Here is a 22,524-nt window from a genome sequence, read left to right as displayed (position 1 = left end):
TATAAAGTGTTATCTGGACTCTGATCCATCGAAAAGAACCATTTGTTATTGGTTTGCTGAATTTAAACGTGGTCGTACAGTGAACGTTCTTGACGTCCAATTGATGTGGTTACTCCCATAAATCATCAAAAAAGTCCACAAATTGGTTATATCTAATCGTAAATTGAAATTGCGTGAGATAGCTGAGGCAGTAAAGATATCAGAAGGCAGTGTGTTTACAATTATGCATGAACAATTGACAATGAGAAAGCTTTTTTCAAAATGGGTGCCGCGTTTACTCACTGCCGATCAAAAACAACATGTTGATGATTCAGAGGAGTGTTTGACCATTTACACAATCACAAACCAGGTCCGAATCGTCCAAAGACAGTTAGCGGGGAAGGTTATGACTTTAGTATTTTGGGATACGCATGGAATATTATTCATCTACTATTTCCAAAAGAGAGAAACGTTTGATTGCAAAAATGAAGGAAAAACGACCTTATATGTCGAAAAAAAAACACTGTTTTACCAAGACAATACACCGATTCACAAGTCGATGGCAACGATGGTTAAATTGAACGAATTACACTTCGAAGTTCTTCCTCATCCACCGTATAGTCCAAATTTGTCCCCCTGTGACTACTGGCTATTTGCTGATCTCAGAAAAATGCTTGCCGGTAAGAAATTTACCTCAAATGAAGGAGGCAAAAGACAAATCCTACAAGCACGGCATGGAAAAGTTAGAGAAGCGTTGGATTAATTGTATTGCTCTTGAAGGAGTTTACATTGATGAATAAAATCGATTTTTGACAAAAAATGTGTTTTTCTTAGTGAGTCACACGACTTATTGAGATATGTGTTACGTAATTGATTTCGATCTGATCCCCCGCTTCTTCAATGGATATCCCAAAAAACACTTTGGAGAACAAGTGTATTTGAACAACACGGGTAGTTTTAGGATGCAATCCGTATACCAGTGGCCGATACTGATTAATCCTATCTCTTAAGAGCTGGATGACCCTGTTCCCCCACTAGCTTGGATGACCCTCTGAAGAACCTATTGGTGTGTCGAGTGCCCGTGGTTTCCAAAAACCTTATCAAAAAGGTGTCTCCAGGTTTTCTATGATTAGACTTTTGATGAAACTATCGCGTACGGAAATTGGGAAAACCGGTAACGTACTCGTGACCATACTTTTCGCCAACCCTTTCATTTCTTAGGATACCACAATGTCTAAGGACACACGAAATCTTGACATAGTCATACTTCGACAGCTTTTGAACCTCTACACAGTTTTATACTTCTAGTATAAGTTTATTTTCATTTCCTCTGTGAAATTCCAAGGAGTAGGTAGATTAAGGCTTAGAAATCAATCAAAAAAAGGGGGGATTCTTTACGTGTAGGAAGCAGAATGAACGAATAACAACTCTCTTCAGAAGGGCTTCAAAGTGGAAGCCAAATCGTCAAGAATTTTCAAATATTAACGTAGTTTTCTCCAATTTTTTTTATAATGGTTCCAAAAGTGGGGCCGAATAGTATATGGTCCTATTTCACAAGAGGAAACAACTACTTCCATGCCTATATCGCGACGAATATAGATTTATATCTGTTCCAAAAAACGTGATATCTATCGAACTTTTTGCCGATATCCCTCATGGTGCGCTATTGAATGGAGAAGATCGTCTAGTTTCGAAGTTTTTGCGTCTCATCAGAGCGGTGTCACAGCCTTTCGTTCGATGTCTCTTATACGAACTGTAGACTGAAGACAACACCATTAATAGCAGAGCTCGCTTGTGTTATCTTCAGTTCGAATTAGAAACACCGAAAGAGAGGATCTTGTGAGACGCAAAAACAAAAACAAGTCAGCGGTTACTACTTTCTTGTTGCAATTGTATTATGTAAAAAAACCTCCGAGATATTTTGGATTTTTATGACCATTATTTGAGTTTTTTTTATTTATTTTTTTATATAACAGAGATGGGGTTTAAGCAACCGCGCGGAGCTATATTTTCAATAGCACGTAAAAATTATCAATCAATGACCTTAACTTTAGGGAGTAGTCTGTATTGTAATGTATTGTATTATTTGTATATTGTATTATTTTAAAACCACTCTTAACATTAATGTTAATTAATTTCAAATAATTTCAAATTTAGATTTTAGGGATTATGACCGCCCCCGCTAGAGTCGTTGTAATTAAATTGAAAACCCGCCTACAAACTTCCCTTAAAAAATAAATATTATGTGGTTATACATATTTTTTAATTTTTTATAAATATAGTACCTTCTCAAATTGACACCCTGTATATATTAGACCTGAACATTATAATAAGTCAATATTATTGTTTAATCAAACTTATTTTCTTTATCAACACGGTGTGATTAAAAATTGTTATCGGTTTGTTGAGTATTGCATTGATAAAAAAAATTACGAATAGAAACACGCGATCCAAAGTACAGGTACTGAAAAATTATATCAATGCGTTAAAACTGTCCCAAGTAAAGTTTATGACTAAAATGTAAACAGAGCAGTATATAGTAATAAATTTTTTATAAGTTTGCAAAAACCGGTAGCTCAGTTACTGGTATCGTTAGAAAATATGGAGCAAATATTGATTTTTGTTTATAACATGCGCGGCTGATTTTGTAAGGAAATCTACATTTAAATATGTTTTAATGACTGGTATTCTGAAAAACCAAGGTATTTTTAGATAGTTTCTATAACCTATAATAATTATTATAATATATATTTATTACACATTAGTTAAAAACTGAGAAATATATTATTTCAAAATTGATTTAATAGTACTTACCTCTAACCAAATTAAATTGTACACGTTTTCTCAAAACTTCCACTTAAAACTATCACAATTTTTACAGATTTACAAGTTTTAAATAAAACGATATAATATTAGAGAAAATGTACTTAATTAGTACGTAAATGAAGTGTTTAGAAGTTTTTACTACCGGTACTTGACAACTCACTATCTGTAGACAAATCAAACAAGTAATTTTACTGGTATATGCAATCAACTGGAATGACTCCTCTATACTCAAACGCTGCAACCTTCAATGTGTCAAGTGTTGTGTATGCCGGATAAACGTCTGCCGCGCACACAGTTTCTTCACTATGAATAGCTAACCACACACTACTCTAATATATATAAAAAAAAATGGGGAAATTATTGTATTTATTTTTTAAGTTTTATCTTCAATTGTACAAACATATTTTGTAATTATTAATATAAATACAAAATTATTACAATTATAATCTTCAAACCATATTTGTCGAATTTTACAAAATCGAATGTTAATCGTGGATTTTCCTTATTGACAATATTTTTCTATTAAATATTTGAATATTTCATATATTTTAGATAGATTTAATGTAATCCTCAAATTTATATGATATAGTCTCCAATGCTATTTTAAAATATTTTTCTATTATTATTTTATTATTTCTCTAATAAAAAATAACAATATGGAAATAAATAGATTAAAATAGCATAATTGAGATTTTTTCAAGGAAATAGAAAGGGTAGAAATACGCATAATTGAGGTAATAGGCACGTGCAATTGAAGCCAGAAGTACGAACACAGATTCGTACTAGTAAGAATTTCATTTCATGGCCCTAGAAAATCGAAAAATCCTCCAATTTCCATAAATTTTTTCTTAAAACCTTTTTTACGGCGAATGTACGAAAAAAAATTATGGGAATAAAAAAATGAAAACTTATATTAGTTCCAGGGCTTTAATTGTTTATGAAAATGCACCCATTCACCTATAATTGTTGTGGACTTTTTTCCAAATAATCAAATGAAATTGTTATATTTTTTTTTTCATAATCTACACAAAAAAGGAACAAATTGAAAAAAAATTTACACAAAAATGTTGATTTATTATGTTTTTACAATTAAAAATAATAACAATTTCTCTTAAAATTGACCTTTTCTCACATATAATCATTTATATCTCTTTTATTAAGTAATCATTAAAGTTGTATGAACAAAAAAATTCTTAAAATCACTTATTGTAGCCAAGTGTACAATATTAAAAGTTAACCCCCCCTAACCTAACCTAACCCAACGTAACCTAACCTAACCAATATAATTTTTGGATTTTCTAGAATCAAAAAACGAGGGGACCGCGCAAGTATAAAATCTATTTATTTATTTTTAATTTATTTAATATTATATAATAATATATAATAATAATAATAATAATAATTAATATTTATTTCCAACTATTTATTTTTATATATCGATCAAAACATGTTCTATATTCAATATAATGAATAAATAAATTTGTCAAATGTCTATTTCTTTTAAATCTGAGCATCTGAGCCCAAAGAATTGTTTTATTTAAGTACTGCGACTTTCTTTTTGTATGATTATTTAATAAACAAAGTGATCATTGGAAACCGAAATTATTTATGAGAAACCCCTCTATATAATCCATACTCGAAATCTATAATGAAAATTTTATTTGGTGTATGGCCACCTATAAATTAGTCTCGGAAGGCTTTTATTCGTATTTACGTTCTTTCTCCCACCTCGAAATAGCAAGTCTCGTGATAAAAAGAGATGGCTGTTCTTACGTGAATCTTATCAATTGTGATTCAATGTTTTTGGCGTTTATAGTTGATTTAATATTACAGTAATGATGACGACAGAGGCTATGGCGTCGTCTGTTGGTTGTTGGAAATCAATTTGTGGGTCACTCTGCATTGCGTGGAAAGCTTATATTGGAAAAAATGAAAAAAATTTATTTCTATTAAACTTTGAATATTTTTGGAAAATAATGATGTTATTCATCTGAATATAAATAGAAATATTTTTTAGATAAATTAATAAACACATTTATAATATTATAAATACAGATTTTTTCATACTGTGTGAGCCAAAAAATATGATTCAGAAAAAAATACTTGAAAAAAAATAAAGTATCAATATGTAATTATTACAAGGGGAAAAATATAAAATAATGATATTCGAATAAGGATACAAGTATTCTTAGTTGCTTTTATTACGAGGTGTGATAAAAAATGAATAAAAAAACTTTTATGTAAATTTTGAGTTTCATCTCATTTTGAGACACTGTTGTTTTATTTTGTATAGGATAATTATTTGAAAATAAATGATTTTTAATGACCCACGAGATAAACCATACTATAATATTATAAATCAGTGACGGAAGATTTCCAAAATAGACTGTTTGTTTCAAAAGAGAAAAAAATTTGAAACTTTCGGCATGAACGCGGGCTGTACTTTGATCGTAGACTAATGTGATAGCTTTTTGGCTATCAAATTATATTTATTTACAATTTATAAAGTGGCAACTGGAGTCTAAAATGCGATTCAAGTTTCGAAACAGAGAAAACAACATTTTTGTTTTTAGTTGATCAGTTTTTAGTTATTGCCAGAATTTGCAGGTGTCTGATTTAATTAATCACATTCATAACAATAAATACAGGATGGGCCAGAAAGGCGTACGATTTTACAAACTCCTTTGCGTTTGACCGTTATGAGTGGGAGGGGCGCGGGTGGTGGAGATGAGTAGCTCGGTTCTCGAAAATTTAGTCGCAATAGATCACTTCACCGGAGCGCAACGTGCATTAAACATTATTACAAAACAATAATAATGTTGGAACAATCTTTGACGATGTCAATAGACAGAATTGCCGTTACTGGGCTGCAGAAAACCCTCGTGCAGAACATCAAAAGCCTCTTCATTCGCCGAAAGTAACCGTTTGGGACCCTATTTCTTTTAAATTCAATAGGGGCCATATGTCACTGTAAATTATGTACGATACATAGCCATGTTAAGGGATTTTTTCTTTCCGCAATTGCTACAATTTGAAGCCTATAATCGTAGGACATGGTTTAAACAAGATAGCGCGACATGTCATACTTCTAATGCCTCTTTGGCGGTCGTAAACTAGATGTTTACTTCGAAACTGATATCTCGCCGAAGTGGCATTGCATGACCGGTCCTAGCACCACCGAATTTTTTTATTTGGAGATACCCTGCACAATGTGCCAGCGGTTTTCAACCAATTTGAGATCTAGATTCGAGGAATGTTTGCAGCGCGATGGTGCACACCTGGATAATTTTTTTTATTAAGAAATGAATTTCCCAGATGTTTATTTCAAATAAAATAAAAAATTGTGTGTGGATTATATTTAGGTTTTTTGTTATTAATTTTTGGAAGATGATCTATCACTTTTATACGTTTTATAAAAGAATCTAAGAGAATATTGATTGATTTTATACAAAAATCGTACATGGTTAACTTTGTTTTTATTTGTACTAATAGAAAAATACTATTAAATAATTTGCACTCCCCTAAAAAAAAACGAAGAAAATACCGTGTTCTCGGGTAACCTAGACTTCTGGAAAAAAAACGGAAGCTTAGATTTAAATCAAGCGATAGACAGCTTCATTCTTCTTCTTCTTCTTATTTTAAGACTGTGTCTTGTGGTTTCAAAGAGGCAGCCTAAGTTGTGGTCTTCCAGGCGGTCTACTTGTATTGGGTCTCCCTTCCTTTGCGATTTTCGCCAGTCGATCGTTGTTCATTCTATTGACATGATCTCTCCATGCTCTTCTTCTAGTTCTGGCCCATCTCACTATATTCGGAACGTCACACATTCTTCTGATTTCATTGCTCCTTATTATCCCTGTGATTGAGCGTAATGTCTTCATCTCGGTTGTTCTAAGAATCCATTTAGCAGTTGCAGTCTCCGCCCTCGTTTCTATGGCGTATGTCATTACTGGTCTGACACAAGTTTTATATATCCGTGTTTTGCTCTCGATACTTAAAAATTTATTCCTCCATATTACGGTTCGAAGGAATCCTGATATCCTAGATGCTGCTGTTGTTTGCGTTTTGACTTCTTGTTTCAAGTTCCTATTGCTCGTGATGTTAACCCCTAAATATTTAAAAGACATAACCTGTTCTACACTTTTATTATAAATTGCCAGTTTGCATCTTCTTGGTTCTCTCGCTATTGCCAAGGATTGTGTCTTTTGTTTCGATATGATCATATTGAATTTTCCTGCAACTGTTTCAAATATGTGTAGCAGTTTTTGCAGATTATCCTCATCTTCAGATATCACAACCGCGTCATCAGCGTAGCAAACTATCTTAAACTCATGTTTTCCCATTCTGTATCCTCTGCCTGCCGTTTTGACTTCTTTTATGATTTCGTCCATTATAATGTTGAAGAGTATTGGGCTGAGACTATCTTCTTGTCTGATCCCTGTTGATACTGGCATTTTACTGGAGAGTTCGTTGTTTACTTTTACATATGTGCTATTTCCGTTGTTCATGTCCCGAATGATGTCTATTGTCCTTTGGTTTACGCCTCGTTTTTTTAGTAGCTCAATGACGTCATGTAATCTCACTCTGTCAAATGCTTTTCTTAAATCTATGAAGCACATAAACGCGGTTTTATTCTCTATGGCCTTTTCGGCAATCTGTCTTAAGATGAATATAGCGTCTATGGTTGATCTATTTTTTCTAAATCCCTGTTGTTCTTCGCTCATGCCGCTACTTGAGATTTCTTCTGCAATAATTTTTGTTAGTAATTTTGAAGTCGTGCTTAGGAGGCTGATCCCTCTATAATTATTTGGATCTTTCTTTTCCCCTTTTTTAAAGACGGGGATCGTTATGCTTACTTTCCATTCCTCTGGTACTTTTCTCTGGTCGTATATCTTGTTGAACATGACATGCATTTGGTCTATTAATTCATTGCCACCATATTTAAGAAGCTCGTTATTAATGTTATCCAGTCCTGGTGATTTCCTATTTTTCATCTTGCGCATTGTTGCTTCAATATTGTCTTTTGATATTAATTGTTGTTGGATGTGTTCTCCTTCCCCAGATATATTTTCTTGTTTCTGTTCTGTGGGTTGGATTGTTATTGTGTCACCTTAGAGTTCATGGAAATACCTTTCCCATTCTTTTAACGTTATTGTTTTCGTGTGGATGTATTCATTGATTGGTCTTTTGATGTTCCTTATCATATTCCAGATCTTTTTTTGTCCTCCATATAAGCTTCATTCTAATTAATTAAATTAAAGACCTACCTTGTTTTTTCAGAAGAAAACCTCAACTTGTCTTTAGGGACTGCCTTTTTGAATCATAAACCGTCATTTGTCTGTAAAGACTGTCTTTTTCAAAAACAAAACGTCATTTGTTTATGGAAACTGTTTTTTTTTTCTAAAACAAACCACAATTTGTCTTCGAATCGCAAACCGTCATTTGTTTTTAGAGTATTTTCCAAAAACAAATCGTCATTTGTCTTTAGAGACTTTAGAGGAATCAATCAACATCTTTTGTTGAAAATGTCTGCTTCAAAGACAAACTGTCATGTGTCTATGGAGAAATTAATCTTAGAACAAGTATTCAAACGGTTCAAAGAAAATGATTGATCCCGGTCTGAAATTTAAAATAAGTCGTTTTAAACACGTTACTCAGAATTCTATCGGGTGGTCTGCTTAGGGCGTAGGCTTTGTGACTTAGATGAGATAACATCGATTTGTGCTTTGTAGTGTTGAAGTAATTCAATAATTTTTATTAGTAAAATATATAAAATTCTGCGTCAATTATTTTCATATTTTTTTCAAATCAAAACGTCATTTGTCTAAGGAAAACGTTGTTTGTTCAAAAGCAAACTTCAATTTGTCTTTAGGGAATGTCTTATCGAATTGCAAGCCGTTATTTGTTTTTAGAGTATTTTTCAAAATAAATCGCCATTTGTCTTTAAAGACAAAAAATCAAACAGCTTCTTTTGATGAAAATGTCTGCCTCAAAGACAAACTGTCATTTGTCAAAGGAAACTGCTTTTCTTCAAAAGCAAACCACCTCAACTTGCCTTTAGGGACTGTCTTTATCAAAATAAAACATCATTTGTCTCTGGAAAATGTTTTTTCTTTCAAAAGCAAACCTTAATTTGTCTTTAGGGAGTGTCTTATCGAATTGCAAACCGTCATTTGTTATTAGACTATTTTCCAAAATAAATCGCCATTTGTTTCTAGAGACTGCCTCTTTCCAAAAAATCAATCAGCGTCTTTTGATGTAAATGTCTCCTTCAAAGACAAACTGTTATTTGTCTATGGAGATTTTGTTTTGTCAAAAGCAAACCTCAATAACTCTATAGGGACTGCTTTTGCACAGACTGTGATTTGCCTTTAGGGACTGCCTTTTTGAGGCACAGACTGTTATTTGTCTTTAGAGACAACGAATGGTTTAGAAGGCCCTGTTTTTCATTTCATTTAACTCTATTTTAAACAAGGATAAATAGCAAAGGCACACACAATGCGAACGCAAGTCCTGCACAGCTGAAAAATTCCTATATCAGAGCCATTCTCTAAAATCAAACCACCTCTCACATAAAATTCCACTTATCCAACAAAAAAATGAATCCAAAGAACTTTTCTCCTTCTCTTTTGACAGTAATTTATTGTATGGACCTATCAAGACTAAATAAATCCAGCAAAATTTTTACGGAATAAGCACACCGAAATAAATTGCATACTTTTCTTATTAATAATATTAATTCCACATTATTAATAGAGGTGCCGCTGTAGGCGGCAGAGTCCTTTGTTATTTTCAATTTTAGCGTTTTTTTTGCTTCTTCAGTGACAATCGAACTACTACATAATATATAGATTCCTCGCTTCGACGTTCAAGAAATCTACACGTTTTATTTGGAAAGTGGGTCAACTTTCACTAACATCACCTTGTATAATATTATACACTTTCTTAAATTCGTTATACGATTTAATTTTTGCGGAGTATTTTGTTTCAAAAGGTACGTTAACAATGTCCTGTTCAAAAATTTCTAATAAATTGTTTCGGAAAAATTTATTATCGAAATCTTGTGCCGTGTACCAGGTGCGTTCTGAAAGATCGAGTAGCATAAATGTACCATCTTCGAAAAAACCGAACTGGAATCGGGCAGTGACCGAAGCAGAAAAAATTGTTGGTTATCCAAATAGTTTTTTAAGTTTAAGATGGTTGTTGAGTGACGAAATTGCCAATGTGGCGCTACAACTGCGGAAACTTGTAGGCTCTAATCATCCTTTGTTGAAAACTGCTAAGTAAGTATAAATATTGTTGATTTATTGTACTGAACCAGTCTACGGCCGCAGAAAATACCTTGTCGGTCAGAATCCATCTCTCAAAATATTAAAATGGTTGAAAAGAAGCTAATTTCAAACTATATTTTATAATACAATGTGTTATATGGTGTGAAAATAATACACAAAACGAATTTCTATCAACATAAACGTATTACGGTCCGTGAGTTTCCAGTCTAGCATAGATAAAAACAGGTGGGTAGAGCAGTGCTATATAGTGGGTGTTCATTCCACATGAAGCCACATCACAAGAGGACACCCCCCGAGACGGTAACTACCCATTTCATCAACAAGTGCCGAGTTATACATCGGGAACAGCTATAGAGAAGGCGAAGGACCACTCGGATTAGATCTTTTCCTATCGGCATGAGGTAGGAAGAGGTTTACCTGAGGCATCGAAGCACACATTAAGACGTCCAGACCAAGAAGCCAAGAATGTATAGCCAACAGGCTAGCTCTTAACAAAAAGAAGACTTCCCAGAATCTCCCATAGAATTCTGGGAAGAGGGAAGAGTCTACGCGCGAAACTGTGAGGCAAATGAGGATGAAGACCTGTCAAAATGACAGGGGGTGGAATGTCTTTCTTCGTACCCATCCGTGAATTTACCAGGGGGGGGGTTCTCACGCGCACGTATGTGTGAAGCTACATTCGTGTACAGTAGTCTTGGAAAACGATGTAGTAAGGACTGGAGCATAGTCATTTCGGCTGACTTTTCCGCGCTTTTTTAAATTTTTTTGAAGCAACTACTTTAGTTTGAGTAATATTCCGCGATCACTCTTGTATTTGATTCCTTAAAGTCAATCAAAAGGATACATTTGCAGTCCAAAAATATTGTAGCCATCACTTCTTTGGTGCTTTTCAGAAACTTTGCTTTTTGGAATGGAATCTTTTTTCCGATTCCATCCATGGAATTTCCTTTTCACATACGGATCAAATAAAAATATTATAGTGCAATTCTACTTACATTTGATCGAAATACAACATTTTTGGTTCTTGCGTCAAAATTTGCTCACAACATTCGAGTCGACATTACTTTGCGCATTGCGCTGAGAATTCGAGGCACCCACCCTGCCTAATTTTTGTCATATTCAAATGCTGCTGTAGGATTCTTAGAAACTTCTTTTGGAAAAGCCGCTATTTCTTCTGTTTTTAGGCGCCGATCTTTTAGAACAATTCCTTCCGGGACCTCACTCCATGGGTCATCTTTTCATAATAAAGATTATGCGACTATTTTTTTTTTCATTTCCAGTTAACTTTCTACATTGTTTTGAACGCCGGGCTTTGGATTACGTTAATTGCCACGACTTTATACACATTGTAGGTTATGATATCGATAAAGTGTCATCAGTCATCGTCGTAGATGATTATCAACGTCACAAGAATAATCAGAATCTGAATAATGTTATTTTCGGTGGGTTTGGGTTCTTTGTTGAGAAATGATGAAGTATAAAGTTGACAAAATGTTCAGTTTATTGGACAGAGTTTCAAAAGGTACCTGTCAATGTACACAAAAAACAGTTTATAACTTTCAATAAGAGAAATATTCAGAACTTCATATAAAAGCAACTTATTTGTTTGTGTACAATTCATAAAATTCTGTGAAAAAAAATTAATGAACAAAGTTTTGGATTATGGCGGCAAGATTTGAATACAAAAATGAAGCTTAATTTAATACGAAATGAACATACCTTTAGAATAGTTTGATAATACTTGTTTAATTAACAAAACTCTTGCTAAACAATCGTCGGATTGTTGCTTAATACTTAACAATTCTTGAGATTACAAATTGGAGCACGTTCAATTCTATATAAAACAAAATAGTATGGGGTAAGGATGGGGTCAAGGTTGGAATAGGTCGGGTCAGCTGTCAATTTGTTCAATTCTCAACAGAATCTAAAAACACTTTGGGAACAAAAAAATAAACAAGGTTTCTCTTTCAAACCCAACCAACACTATGCGTGAACCTCGATCAATCCACGTCGTATCATTTGACGTCACGACCAATGATGATGCGTTTATAAAATTTGAATTTCGCTCTCTTATTTGGCACTCTTCCATAATGATTTTATACAAATGAGAAAAAATTTAACGATCAAATTATAATTTTATGATAAAATTGCGAGTATTAATCCCTGAGAAAAAATTATTACGTGACACTACTTGACAAATGACGTACATAAGTCACTGTAAACAGCATTAATTCTGTTTCTGATCTTTGTTGGTAATAACCCCAAAAGAACGTGATTTTCCATCACCATATCCACTTCGGTGATTCACGAATTACACCAGATTTGGCTCCCAGTGATTTTTTCTTGTTTCCGAACCTTAAAATTTTAACCGCAAGAGAGAAATTTTCATTAGAAGAGGATGTAAACGCTTATTTGAGGAGAAAGACGGCAACAATTATTCGAAAGGGTTAAAAAGGTGTTTGAACTTAAAAGGACGAAAAATAAAAATGATTATAATTAAAAATGTGTTAAGATGGAAACTTTTAAGTCAACCGAGTTTTTTCTATCTCGTGCTTGAGCATATATTTTTCATAAATATTTATTTCAACATAAAAACTTTTTGAAAATAGCCTTTTCGGTTTTATTAGATACATGTAGAAAAATATATTTCTTCACTTTATGAGTTTCAGATTATTTATGTTTATTTTTACTTGGTTATCGTTTTTTGTTTTCTCCCATTCAATTCTATTCAGTACTTAGAACATCGTTTATGCCAGCCGGCAACATCATGACGATTTCAGTTTTAAGAGGGGTCACATAAGGGCCTTATCGTACTAGTGGATTGCGAGCGTCTTCGGAGATCGCTGCGATAGCAGAATAGACGCCATTTTGTACTTTCGCGTTGTTTGGCGTGATTTATAGAAAATATATTTCTCATAAATTAATGCTCGTGCAAAATAGTTTCTATCGCAGTCTGTGATATCCTAAGAGACGCCTTTTTCTGTCTGTAAGTCAATTGCTGATCTTCATCAATCATTTAACCTTACCGCCATCAACGACGGACGAAAGACCATGACGAAATTCTGCAAACCAATTGTAAACAGTCTCTATTCAATACCAAAAAATTCACGAATTGTTCGATTTTGAAAAATTAAAAGGCAACCTTGATAAACCTTAAAATAACCATTGTTGACAATAAAAATTGTTATATTCCTTTTCAGAGGTTTGTTTTTTAATGGGAAAAACAACATGCAAGCATGGGGTCTAATAGTTTTGTTAGTTTCAAAAGCAGCTGGACATTCTCCAGATATACCAGATATGGAAGAAGATAAATCCGCTGGAGTACTCCACAGTCAAAGGGCTTTAGCCGAAGTTACTGAAATGATACGCACCAGCCATTTGGTACACAAAGGATTGGTTAATTTACAACCGCCAATAAAAGTGGATGCACCAGGTAAATTCGCTTTTTGAATATGACAGTAACAAGCCTTATTTATAAAATGATTGTAAAAAAACACTGGTTTTAAAAAAAAATTATTAACGTTTGTCACAATATTACGCAGTTACATGTAAGTAGTAACCCACTGAGACCCCAGAGGGGCATTAAGAGCTGCCAAATTTGATAATAGAAATAAGGTGATTGCGGCAGATTTGGGTTAGAATGGATCGTATCCCACTCGAGCATGAGGAGGTATTTGAAAACCCCAATACAGATAATTCGTTCGCAGTCGGTTTTGATGAAGAATCTGAGAACGATATCAATGAAATTTTTTCGGAAATAGAGGACGATATAGAAATAGTAAGTGAAGAAGATTCAGATCAAGAGCCAACTTCTCAAGCTGTCATACTATAACCTCAAACCGTTGTTCCAGATTTGAAATTTCTCGTATATACTTCAATATCTGGTCTAAAATGTCAAACTGTACCATTTGCCCGTATCAAGTGACAAAGATGAAATATTAAGAAGCCCTTAGATATTACAATAACTGGAATGAAAAAAAAGGGAACTAGATAGCTTTATAAGCATTCTGATCAAAGCTGGGGCACTGAGATGTAGAAAAGGATCAACCCGAGAAATTTGGTCCATGGACCGATCTATACGTCGGCCGTTTTTTCCATGTCTAGCTATAGATTTGAGCAAATAGTTTGTTTTAGGGATAAGTGGTGCCCCTTCAGACAGTTTATAAAATCAAAACCGGGGCGTTTATGGCATGAAAATTTGAACGACCGTACACGGCAGCGGATCTTTGTAATCTTCAAATGTACATCGGGAAGTAGTTGAATGGAAAAATAGAGCGATATCAACAGATAATTTTTTTACAAGCTTCCCTTTATAACGAAACAATTAACACTTTGGTAACACACAACATACACTGCCGTAGCTTAGTGTACCTTCCAGGCTTCCAGAATCATCAATGTTTGCATCTACCTGAGTTTCAGAAGAAAAATAGATTACGTCGTCGTTCATTTTTTCTACTACTGGAAGAGAGCCTTACCGAAAGTAACATGGAAAAACGAAGCAAATTCAAGTTTTATAAATTACATGTAATAAGAGCTTTGCAAGATTGTGGCGTTTTATCCGAAGCTTGAAACAAACAAGTTGATCTTCTCCAAGATGCAGGTGCGGTAGGTGTTAGAAAACGAGCAAGATGTTACCAGTATCCACGTAACTGTGACAAAAAAGTCAACACTAGATGTAGATATTGCAAAAAGTTTGTGTGTGCAGTTCATCAAAAGAAAAAGACCAAACATTTTTATGCGGAGTTTGTTGCTTAGAATAGGAAATTATTTGTTAAACTTACGAATATTATGTTCCCACTGTAACTTTGTTATTTCAAATAGAACACCCTGTATATTAATATATTTTTGAAATCTACGTAAAATTTTTTTCGAAAAATGCATAATTTAAGAGTAACTGATATTTTTCATTTTATACAGGGTAGGTATAAAAAGTGCTTAAAGTTCAACTTAACATAAATATCAAATTTCTTTATTTTTTTTTAAATAGAACAACCCGGTTTTTTCTATATTGATTCAATCAGAGGTAAAACATAACGCAAATTCCAGACAGTTTATTATATCAACTGAGCTTAATCTTTCTAATTCTTTCGAATAATAATAACAATTATCAAGTGGAAAGAGACTTTGGGATTAACATATTTGAAACGTTTCTACGTCGAATAAACCAATTTTTATTTTCGTAGGTGATATGATATCAGGAAATAAAATAGCACTTCTTTCCGGCGATTTTCTCTTGAGTAACAGTTGTGTCGAATTAGCTAACTTAAAAAATCAAGAGTTGGTCGAATTAATGAGTTCGGCGGTTCGAGATTTGGCCGAAGCAGAGTTTGTCGAACCGAGAGATATTCAAAATGCACCGCTTCCCGCCAAACCGAGACCGTCAGCTAAAGCATACGAACAATTTGTAGATAACACTTTGGAACCGTTGGTTGTTCATGAAGCTTTAGGTAATGCTAGAGCCGAATGGACTTTACGGCATGTCTTGAATGCGGGTAAGTGAATACCGATTTATTATATATGTAAATTCTAATCGCATTTTGAACAATATGACTCACTATAATTGGATACATGTATGTAAAATTTGATAATACCTTCCCGAAATGTTAAAATCTATCTATGATGATGATGTAGTAACTTTCAAGGCTGTTGACAAGTAGTATGAATGATTTGAAAGAAAAAAATCGATCTAAAAACCGATAACAATATGGGAAACGTTGAGATACGTCTATTGCTAGCAAAGTAGCAAAATTTGAAAGAAGTTACGAGTATATCATATGTAATGTTACCTATTGTCCAAATTTCGTATGTACAGGACGTTCCGGAACTTGTGATGAGTGAGTAAATAACATGAAAATAATGCCGCGTCATAAAAAACAATGTCTCATACGACCCCTCGTTTTTGAGTTATAGGCGTTTAAAGTTGCGAAATCAGAACTTATATTTAAGTTATCTTATAAAATTATCCATTCGAACATTATGAATATTTAAGGGATGATTATATATGACCATTTAGTTTGACGGAATAAATAATTCTACATTACTATCTAATGGCTAGGGTCGGCTCATGGCCGATGATTAACATTCCGTAACTTTTACAGGGACAACCTTTACAATCTAAATATAGCAGAAATGACTTTTTCAATCGATTTTTTAACAAAAAGATACTCTTTGTTTAACTCGATAAAATTCATGATTTAAGAGATATGTAGATTTTTGAATCGTTGTACATGCCAAGGAAACAGAGAAACATTTTGATTCTATAATTTAATTCGTGCGGTTTGATAAGAGATGGCGTAACTTGTATAATATTACATCGTTCCAATATTCCGAATCTGCGTTGGAAAGCTACTGTTATCGTACGTCTTTTCAGTAAATGTTATTCATTTGAAGCGTTAACAACAATAATTTTTTTTCTCTCAAATATGTCAAATATTGTTCCTGAAAAACAGTTCTTGCGGGGAGTTCTTCTTCATTAATTTAATATGAAGAAAAATGCTGCCGAAAGTCATCGTATTTTGGTGGAAGTTTATGGTGAACGTACTCTAGCTGAGCGAACGTTCTAAAAGTGGTTTGCACGATTTAAAAGGGATGATTTTTGCTTGGAAGACGATGAACGTCCTGAGCAGCCACAAAAGTTTGATGATGAAGAACTGGAAGCATTAATCAATGAAGATTTTTGCCAAACACAAGAAGAGCTCGCAGAATCTTTGGGTGTCACTCAAGTAAGCCATTTCAAAAGTAGCTGGATATATTTAAAAGCAAGGAAATTGGGTTCCACATGAACTCAAGCCGAGATACGTCGAAAAGCGGTTTTGCATGTCCGAAATGCTACTGGAACGCCACAGAAGTCCTTTTTGCATCGGATTGTTACTGGTGATGAGAAATGGATCCATTACGACAACCCCAAGCACAATCATATGTGAAATCCGGCCAACCATCCAATTCAACGGCAAAGCCATCAATGGAGAACGTTACCGAACACAATTAATGCGTTTGAAGAGAGCAGTACCCGAAAAACGCCCGGAATATGCGACCAGACACGAGGCAATAATTTTCCATTATGACAACGCTCGGCTCAACGCTGCTATTCCGGTTAAAAACTATTTGGAAAACAGTGGATGGGAAGTTTTACCTCACCCGCCTTATAGCACCGACCTTGCCCCTTCTGACTACCAATTGTTCCGGTCGATGCAGAACGCCCTCCCTGGAAAACGGTTTACATCAGAACAAGATATCAAAAATTGACTTAACTCATTCTTGGCTGCCAAGCCGGCGCAGTTCTTTTGGTATGGGATCTACAAATTGCCAGAAAGATGGGAAAAAGTCATATACTTTGAATAATACTATCGTACATGTTTTTCTTAAATAAACTTTCAAATTTTGAAAAAAAAAAACGCACGAATTAAGTTATAGACTACAATAAATTGTAATTATTTATTAAAAATACTTACGGGAGGTATTAAAACAGGCTTTTTACATAAATTAAGCAAACTAAACTCTTGGACAAAATTAACACACCACTTCAATTAATCTAAATAGTAACAATATAAACACAAAATAAAGCTATAGAGCATTGAAATGATAATGAACACCTACAAATTAATCGAATATGACCTTAACATAACCTCAATTTGCCTTATTTTTTTCTATCATACCTCCAAATTGAAAAAAAAGAAGATGTGTCACTCCCAATGCCGCGTAAGCCCTCCTCTACTACGTCATGGCATGCTTGTTACCAAATTTTCAACAAAAGCTTGCTATATATTCACCTATTTTTCAATAGCGATTTCTATGAGTTGGTTATGACTTCAAATCCTCTTTTTGAGATAGTCCCATAGATGTTCTTCAGGATTCTTATCTGGACTGTTAGGTGGCCACTCTAATAAAGAGATATTGACATCATGTAAGTAGCCAATAATCTGACTAGCCACGTGGGAACGAGCGTTGCCCTGCATGAATAAAAAATTAGGCCCAACAAACAGAGAAAAAGGCATTACATGTTCGACAAAAATGTTGTCTAAGTAATATTGGGCATTCATAGACCTTTATGAGACTTTAGGAGAGGTATTACGTCTGGCAAACCTTTCTCCTTGTCTTCGCCAGACACGCTGACGTCCATCTGGAGCTTAAAACCCTCTTCTTATCGCTCGAGACGATATATCGATATTTTGAACATCTGATAATTCATTTTCACTTCCGAATTTTTTTGCATCAAATCCCGGAACACCCTGTATATGGCTTCAAAGTGTATTGATATTATATCCAATTTAAACAAATGGTCAATTTTTTTCTAAATAATGGGCTTTTTATCTATTCAGGTAGCTTATTGGGAAAATCATGCCAGGGAACTTTGAAACTAGCAGGACATTCACACGATTTGCAACAAAAAGGTTATTTATTTGGAAAACATCTGGCTCTAGCTTGGCAAGCTTGTTTAGACAGAGAACCATTTTCAGTAGGATCTACAGGACCGTTCAGTTTAATCAGCGCCCCAGTATTATTTGCCCTTGAACATAATCCAGACATGTACAATTTAATAGAAAAAGGTAATTGAAACATTGTTTACTAGTTCCATTCATTATTAATTATTATTTTGTTTTCAATTTATGGAGAATACAAGACAAAAAACAGTCGAAATATTTTGTTATTATAAAAAATTGAGAACTTTTTTGTTTGTTTTTTGTTAAAATACCTGGTAATACAGTGTGGAAACATGAAATAAAATAAATTCATTATTCATGCTATATCGGTTGGTCCTTCGTTTTCTATGGTTTTAATCCAACTTTCAGCAACCTCTTGGTAAAACCATCGTTTAGATTTAGATTCTAACAATTCCCTCACTGCATTTTCAACATCTCTTCTGGATTCACACTATAATTTCGCCATAGACCTCAAGAAGCGTCTCAAACCCTGTGAGACTTTCTAATCACTTAAAAGGAAACAATATTCTTCGTTTTTAGAGCTCATTACGCCCTTTCTAACGGCAAAGTATTGGAGTTATAGTCCTTATGTCTTATTGCTTTTATTATCCTATCCCTGAATACTATACATAGAAGAGAATTAAGACTTTCTTCTTGTTTCATTCCCTCTCCGTTCTCTTGATCATCTTCCGAATACTTTCATATATTTCTTTTCCTTTTTTTGAAGATTCCCATTTTCATCATTTATACTTTATTCTTCCTCCATTGTCTCACAATGTATTTTCTCATAGTATTTGTCTATAATTTTCCTATAAGTGTTCTAAATCATTATTTTCAATCTTCTCCCTCTCCATTCAATCCATTCTACCTGATTTATATCCCGCATGACTTCTTGTAGCCATTTTTTCTTTGGACACTCCCTTATTCTTTTTCTTCTTTCTCTCTCCGGCACAATTCTCTCCTTTGGCAATCTGGAAATTTGACTTAAACATCTTTCTCTTCGTGCTCTAACTATTGGTGTTATTTTCAGTTCCTTTTCTTCTTTGAGCTCATTGCTATATGAAACATTTTTAACAGCCTTCAATATTTGTTCATTTTAGCTTATATGTTGTCTTTTTTTTTCGAACTTTTCTTATTCTAATATTGCTTCTTCGCCCTCTCTCCCTTTATCTCCTATCGTCTTATAATTCATCTTCATCTACCAATTTTTCTACTCTTTTCGCATATTTCCGTCTCTGTAAGTGAATTTTTCTTCGAATAACTCCTTCCATGTCTCCAATATGTCATCCGTATTGATTTTTCTATTGTTTCTTTTATTTCTTAGTCTCCTTATTGTTTTTCTTTTCTTTTGTCTATTATTGTCTTTATTTTCTCTGGTAAGGGAAACGAAGTAAAAGATAAAAAAAAATTTCTAAACCAGGTTTCGACTGTTTTCTGAATAGAACAACCATTAATCTTGGCCTATATGAAACGACGGATATGGGATTATATTTCTCTCGATATCCATTTTTATTGGAGATAAACTCCATTTAATAGAAACACAATAGATGTTTAAATCGATTTTTAGGTCTTGCCAATAACGTACTTGGTGTTTATACTTATCTTCTTCAATTTTTATTCTATATTTCCAGATATCAGTCGAAGATCCAGCTCCTTGCCTTTTTTTCTAATCTTCTATTTCCCCACTTACTGTTTCCATCACTGTTCATTATATCTGTTAATGTTTCTATCTCACTACAACTTTTATTTATATATCTTTTATTTATTTTCCTTATTATTGCTTTCTTCTTGTTTTGTTATTCTTATGTAAATTTCTTTTGAATCGATTTGGCAAGTGAAAATTTCAATTATTGGTTTCTAGGTTTAGACGATATTGAACAAGTTGACTTCGAGGCCGTTCGAAAAGCAGTTATGAGTGGACCAGCTTTGGATATGACCAAAAACTTGCAGAAAGATCATTCTAAAGCAGCGCTAGAAGTTCTTAACGAACTAAAAGAATCTGACGCGAGAACTGCGTTAAAAAATATAATAGTAGCCATCCAAGATTGACGTTTCTTGAATATTTTTAATATATAAAACATAAAAATGTACTTTTTTCCATCCTGATTATTTCATTATTTAATGGAGATAGTTTCAATACAACAATTTTTGTTCAAAACAGAACTATGCTCAAGTGTAGAAAGGTATCACACAATTGAATCAATTTGCATTCCTTCTAACTATATTGTTGTACGTTATACGTTTCATCATTTTGCTGGTGGTCGATAAATTGTGTCACATTGTTTAAATTACGTTTTAATCTTCTTTCTAAGCTAATCGCTTAAATTTTCAATAGGATTTAGTAGCTGTAAATGAGCAGGTCAATTTGAGTTATCCACCTCTAAATTAGATGAGCTACTCACATTAGAGTGAATTTGTTGTTTGCTCTTATTGAGTTTAAAAATTTGGTGCATTCTCAATACTAAATTTTACAAGTCAAGGGTTGGAGGGCTGCCCTACTATCTGCTATACGTTGCGCTAACAGCATTCATTTAATCAAGAACTGAAATTACTTTCAATTATGCCAGGGAAGTCGAATTGTTAGCGTAAACTTTAGATTTGACAGAAATTCACTAGAATGTTCTAGAATCGGATCTGCGTGGACGCCAACTTATGTCACCTCTTCTGTATCAAGGAAAAATTTCACGACGTCGTGGCAGAGATCTATTGGACGAGTGTGAAGCTGCTCGGCTCTGCTGAAACCATGCCCTTTAATTATAACCATTGCAGTTTTGCACGAAGAAGTTGCCTAACATTTGCAAATGTGAATTCACTACAACTATTTCGTCTTCATAGCAGCTTATATTCATTTTAGATGAATGTAGGTGGTTCTGATGTTTGTGTTTTGGATTGGTTGCTCTGGAATAGCGACAATTTTGCTAGGAGTATTTTTTATCAGCACATCTATTAGTTTCCTTAATCCTTAGACCTTAATCAAATCAAGATAACTATCTTTTCTGTACTGAATACTATTAAACACTAAAATGTGTTTCTTTTTTATTTGAACAGTTTTTAAACGGTGGTGTGAATATATACACTCGGTTTTTCTTACTTATTTACTTAATTTATTTATACACTAACACTAAATACACTTAACTATTCACTCATTTATATTATCTATTTAAATCTGCTGTTTACATCCAAGTATTCACTGAATACTAGGGCTGTTAGAAATTCGTTTATACACATTATAATCTTATCCAGAATGTTCGTTATCTCGAATTTGTTGTAAATAAATAAAAAGACCTTTTTAGAAATGATCATAACATTTTGTAAAACAATTCAAAGGCTTTCTTGGAATGTGTATCCAGCGCGTTCACTAAAATCTAAATTCTATCAACATAATTGAACAGAACCGGTTTCATGGTCTATGTCATGGACAAGTTTGTAACAATACAAAATTAGAAAATTAAGTAAGATCAATTTTTCTCTTATGTTTATTTATACAAAAAAACTTTGATAAAATGTGATTTTCAATAAAAAATATAAAGTTGTTTATTTCATCCTTTTTATTTTTTACAAAATAGTTTTAGAGCAAATTTGTATGTATGTAAGTGTAGAAGATCTTCATTTTCTATTTCATACACCTCCTCGTGTAATATTCTGGAACACTTCAAGTGAATGTGTTACGTAGCAAAATCTGCAGTCTGCATACTCTGCTAAATTTAGCCTCTTCAACGACATGCCTTTTGTTAGTATTTGTAAATTATTGTTAAGTTGATGTTTTCTTGGAGTTTGTTGGAGGCTTCTGAGGGTACCTTTGAATCAACCATTGTATATTATTCCAGTAACTGATTTTTTACTATCTACCTCCTTTTTGTTCATGCCTATAGACTTTGGCAAGAAAACCTGCTATTCCATCTACTTCAGTGCATCCAGACATTTCAAAACCAGCTTGGATCTTAGTCTCTGAACCCATTAGAGGATAGCTTGATTCTTTTTCATTCAATTTGTTGAGTCAAAGCAATTCC

At 33.6% G+C, this 22,524-nt stretch overlaps 2 protein-coding genes across 2 annotated transcripts in view; one reads left to right on the top strand and one right to left on the bottom strand.

Annotated features, from left to right (window-relative positions):
• Nucleotides 1-3,086, bottom strand: part of LOC130440850 (uncharacterized) — a 49,001-nt gene extending 45,915 nt beyond the window's left edge. The window contains exon 1 of the mRNA XM_056774220.1: nucleotides 2,794-3,086. The gene's annotated coding sequence lies outside the window, so the exon portion shown is untranslated. The remainder of the gene's footprint in view (nucleotides 1-2,793) is intronic.
• On the top strand, nucleotides 2,647-22,051 carry LOC130440851 (all trans-polyprenyl-diphosphate synthase PDSS2). Its single transcript, XM_056774221.1, has 5 exons — nucleotides 2,647-2,681; nucleotides 13,295-13,527; nucleotides 15,278-15,586; nucleotides 18,413-18,640; nucleotides 20,376-22,051. Exons 2-5 carry the CDS (start codon nucleotides 13,323-13,325, stop codon nucleotides 20,561-20,563), a joined length of 930 nt encoding a protein of 309 aa, XP_056630199.1. The 5' UTR covers nucleotides 2,647-2,681; nucleotides 13,295-13,322; the 3' UTR covers nucleotides 20,564-22,051.
• The last annotated feature ends 473 nt before the right edge of the window (nucleotides 22,052-22,524 follow it).

The sequence above is a fragment of the Diorhabda sublineata genome, chromosome 2, assembly GCF_026230105.1.
Source record: "Diorhabda sublineata isolate icDioSubl1.1 chromosome 2, icDioSubl1.1, whole genome shotgun sequence".
Lineage (NCBI taxonomy): Eukaryota > Metazoa > Arthropoda > Insecta > Coleoptera > Chrysomelidae > Diorhabda > Diorhabda sublineata.
The sequence above is the reverse complement of the archived record's forward strand: the minus strand, read 5'-3'. Positions and strand labels throughout refer to the sequence as shown.

Coding starts and splice junctions, on each gene's coding strand:
- LOC130440851 (XM_056774221.1), top strand. CDS start 13,323: ATGCAAGCATGGGGTCTAATAGTTTTGTTAGTTTCAAAAGCAGCTGGA. Junction 15,587..18,412: donor ACGGCATGTCTTGAATGCGG/GTAAGTGAATAC, acceptor TTATCTATTCAG/GTAGCTTATTGGGAAAATCA. Junction 18,641..20,375: donor GTACAATTTAATAGAAAAAG/GTAATTGAAACA, acceptor ATTGGTTTCTAG/GTTTAGACGATATTGAACAA.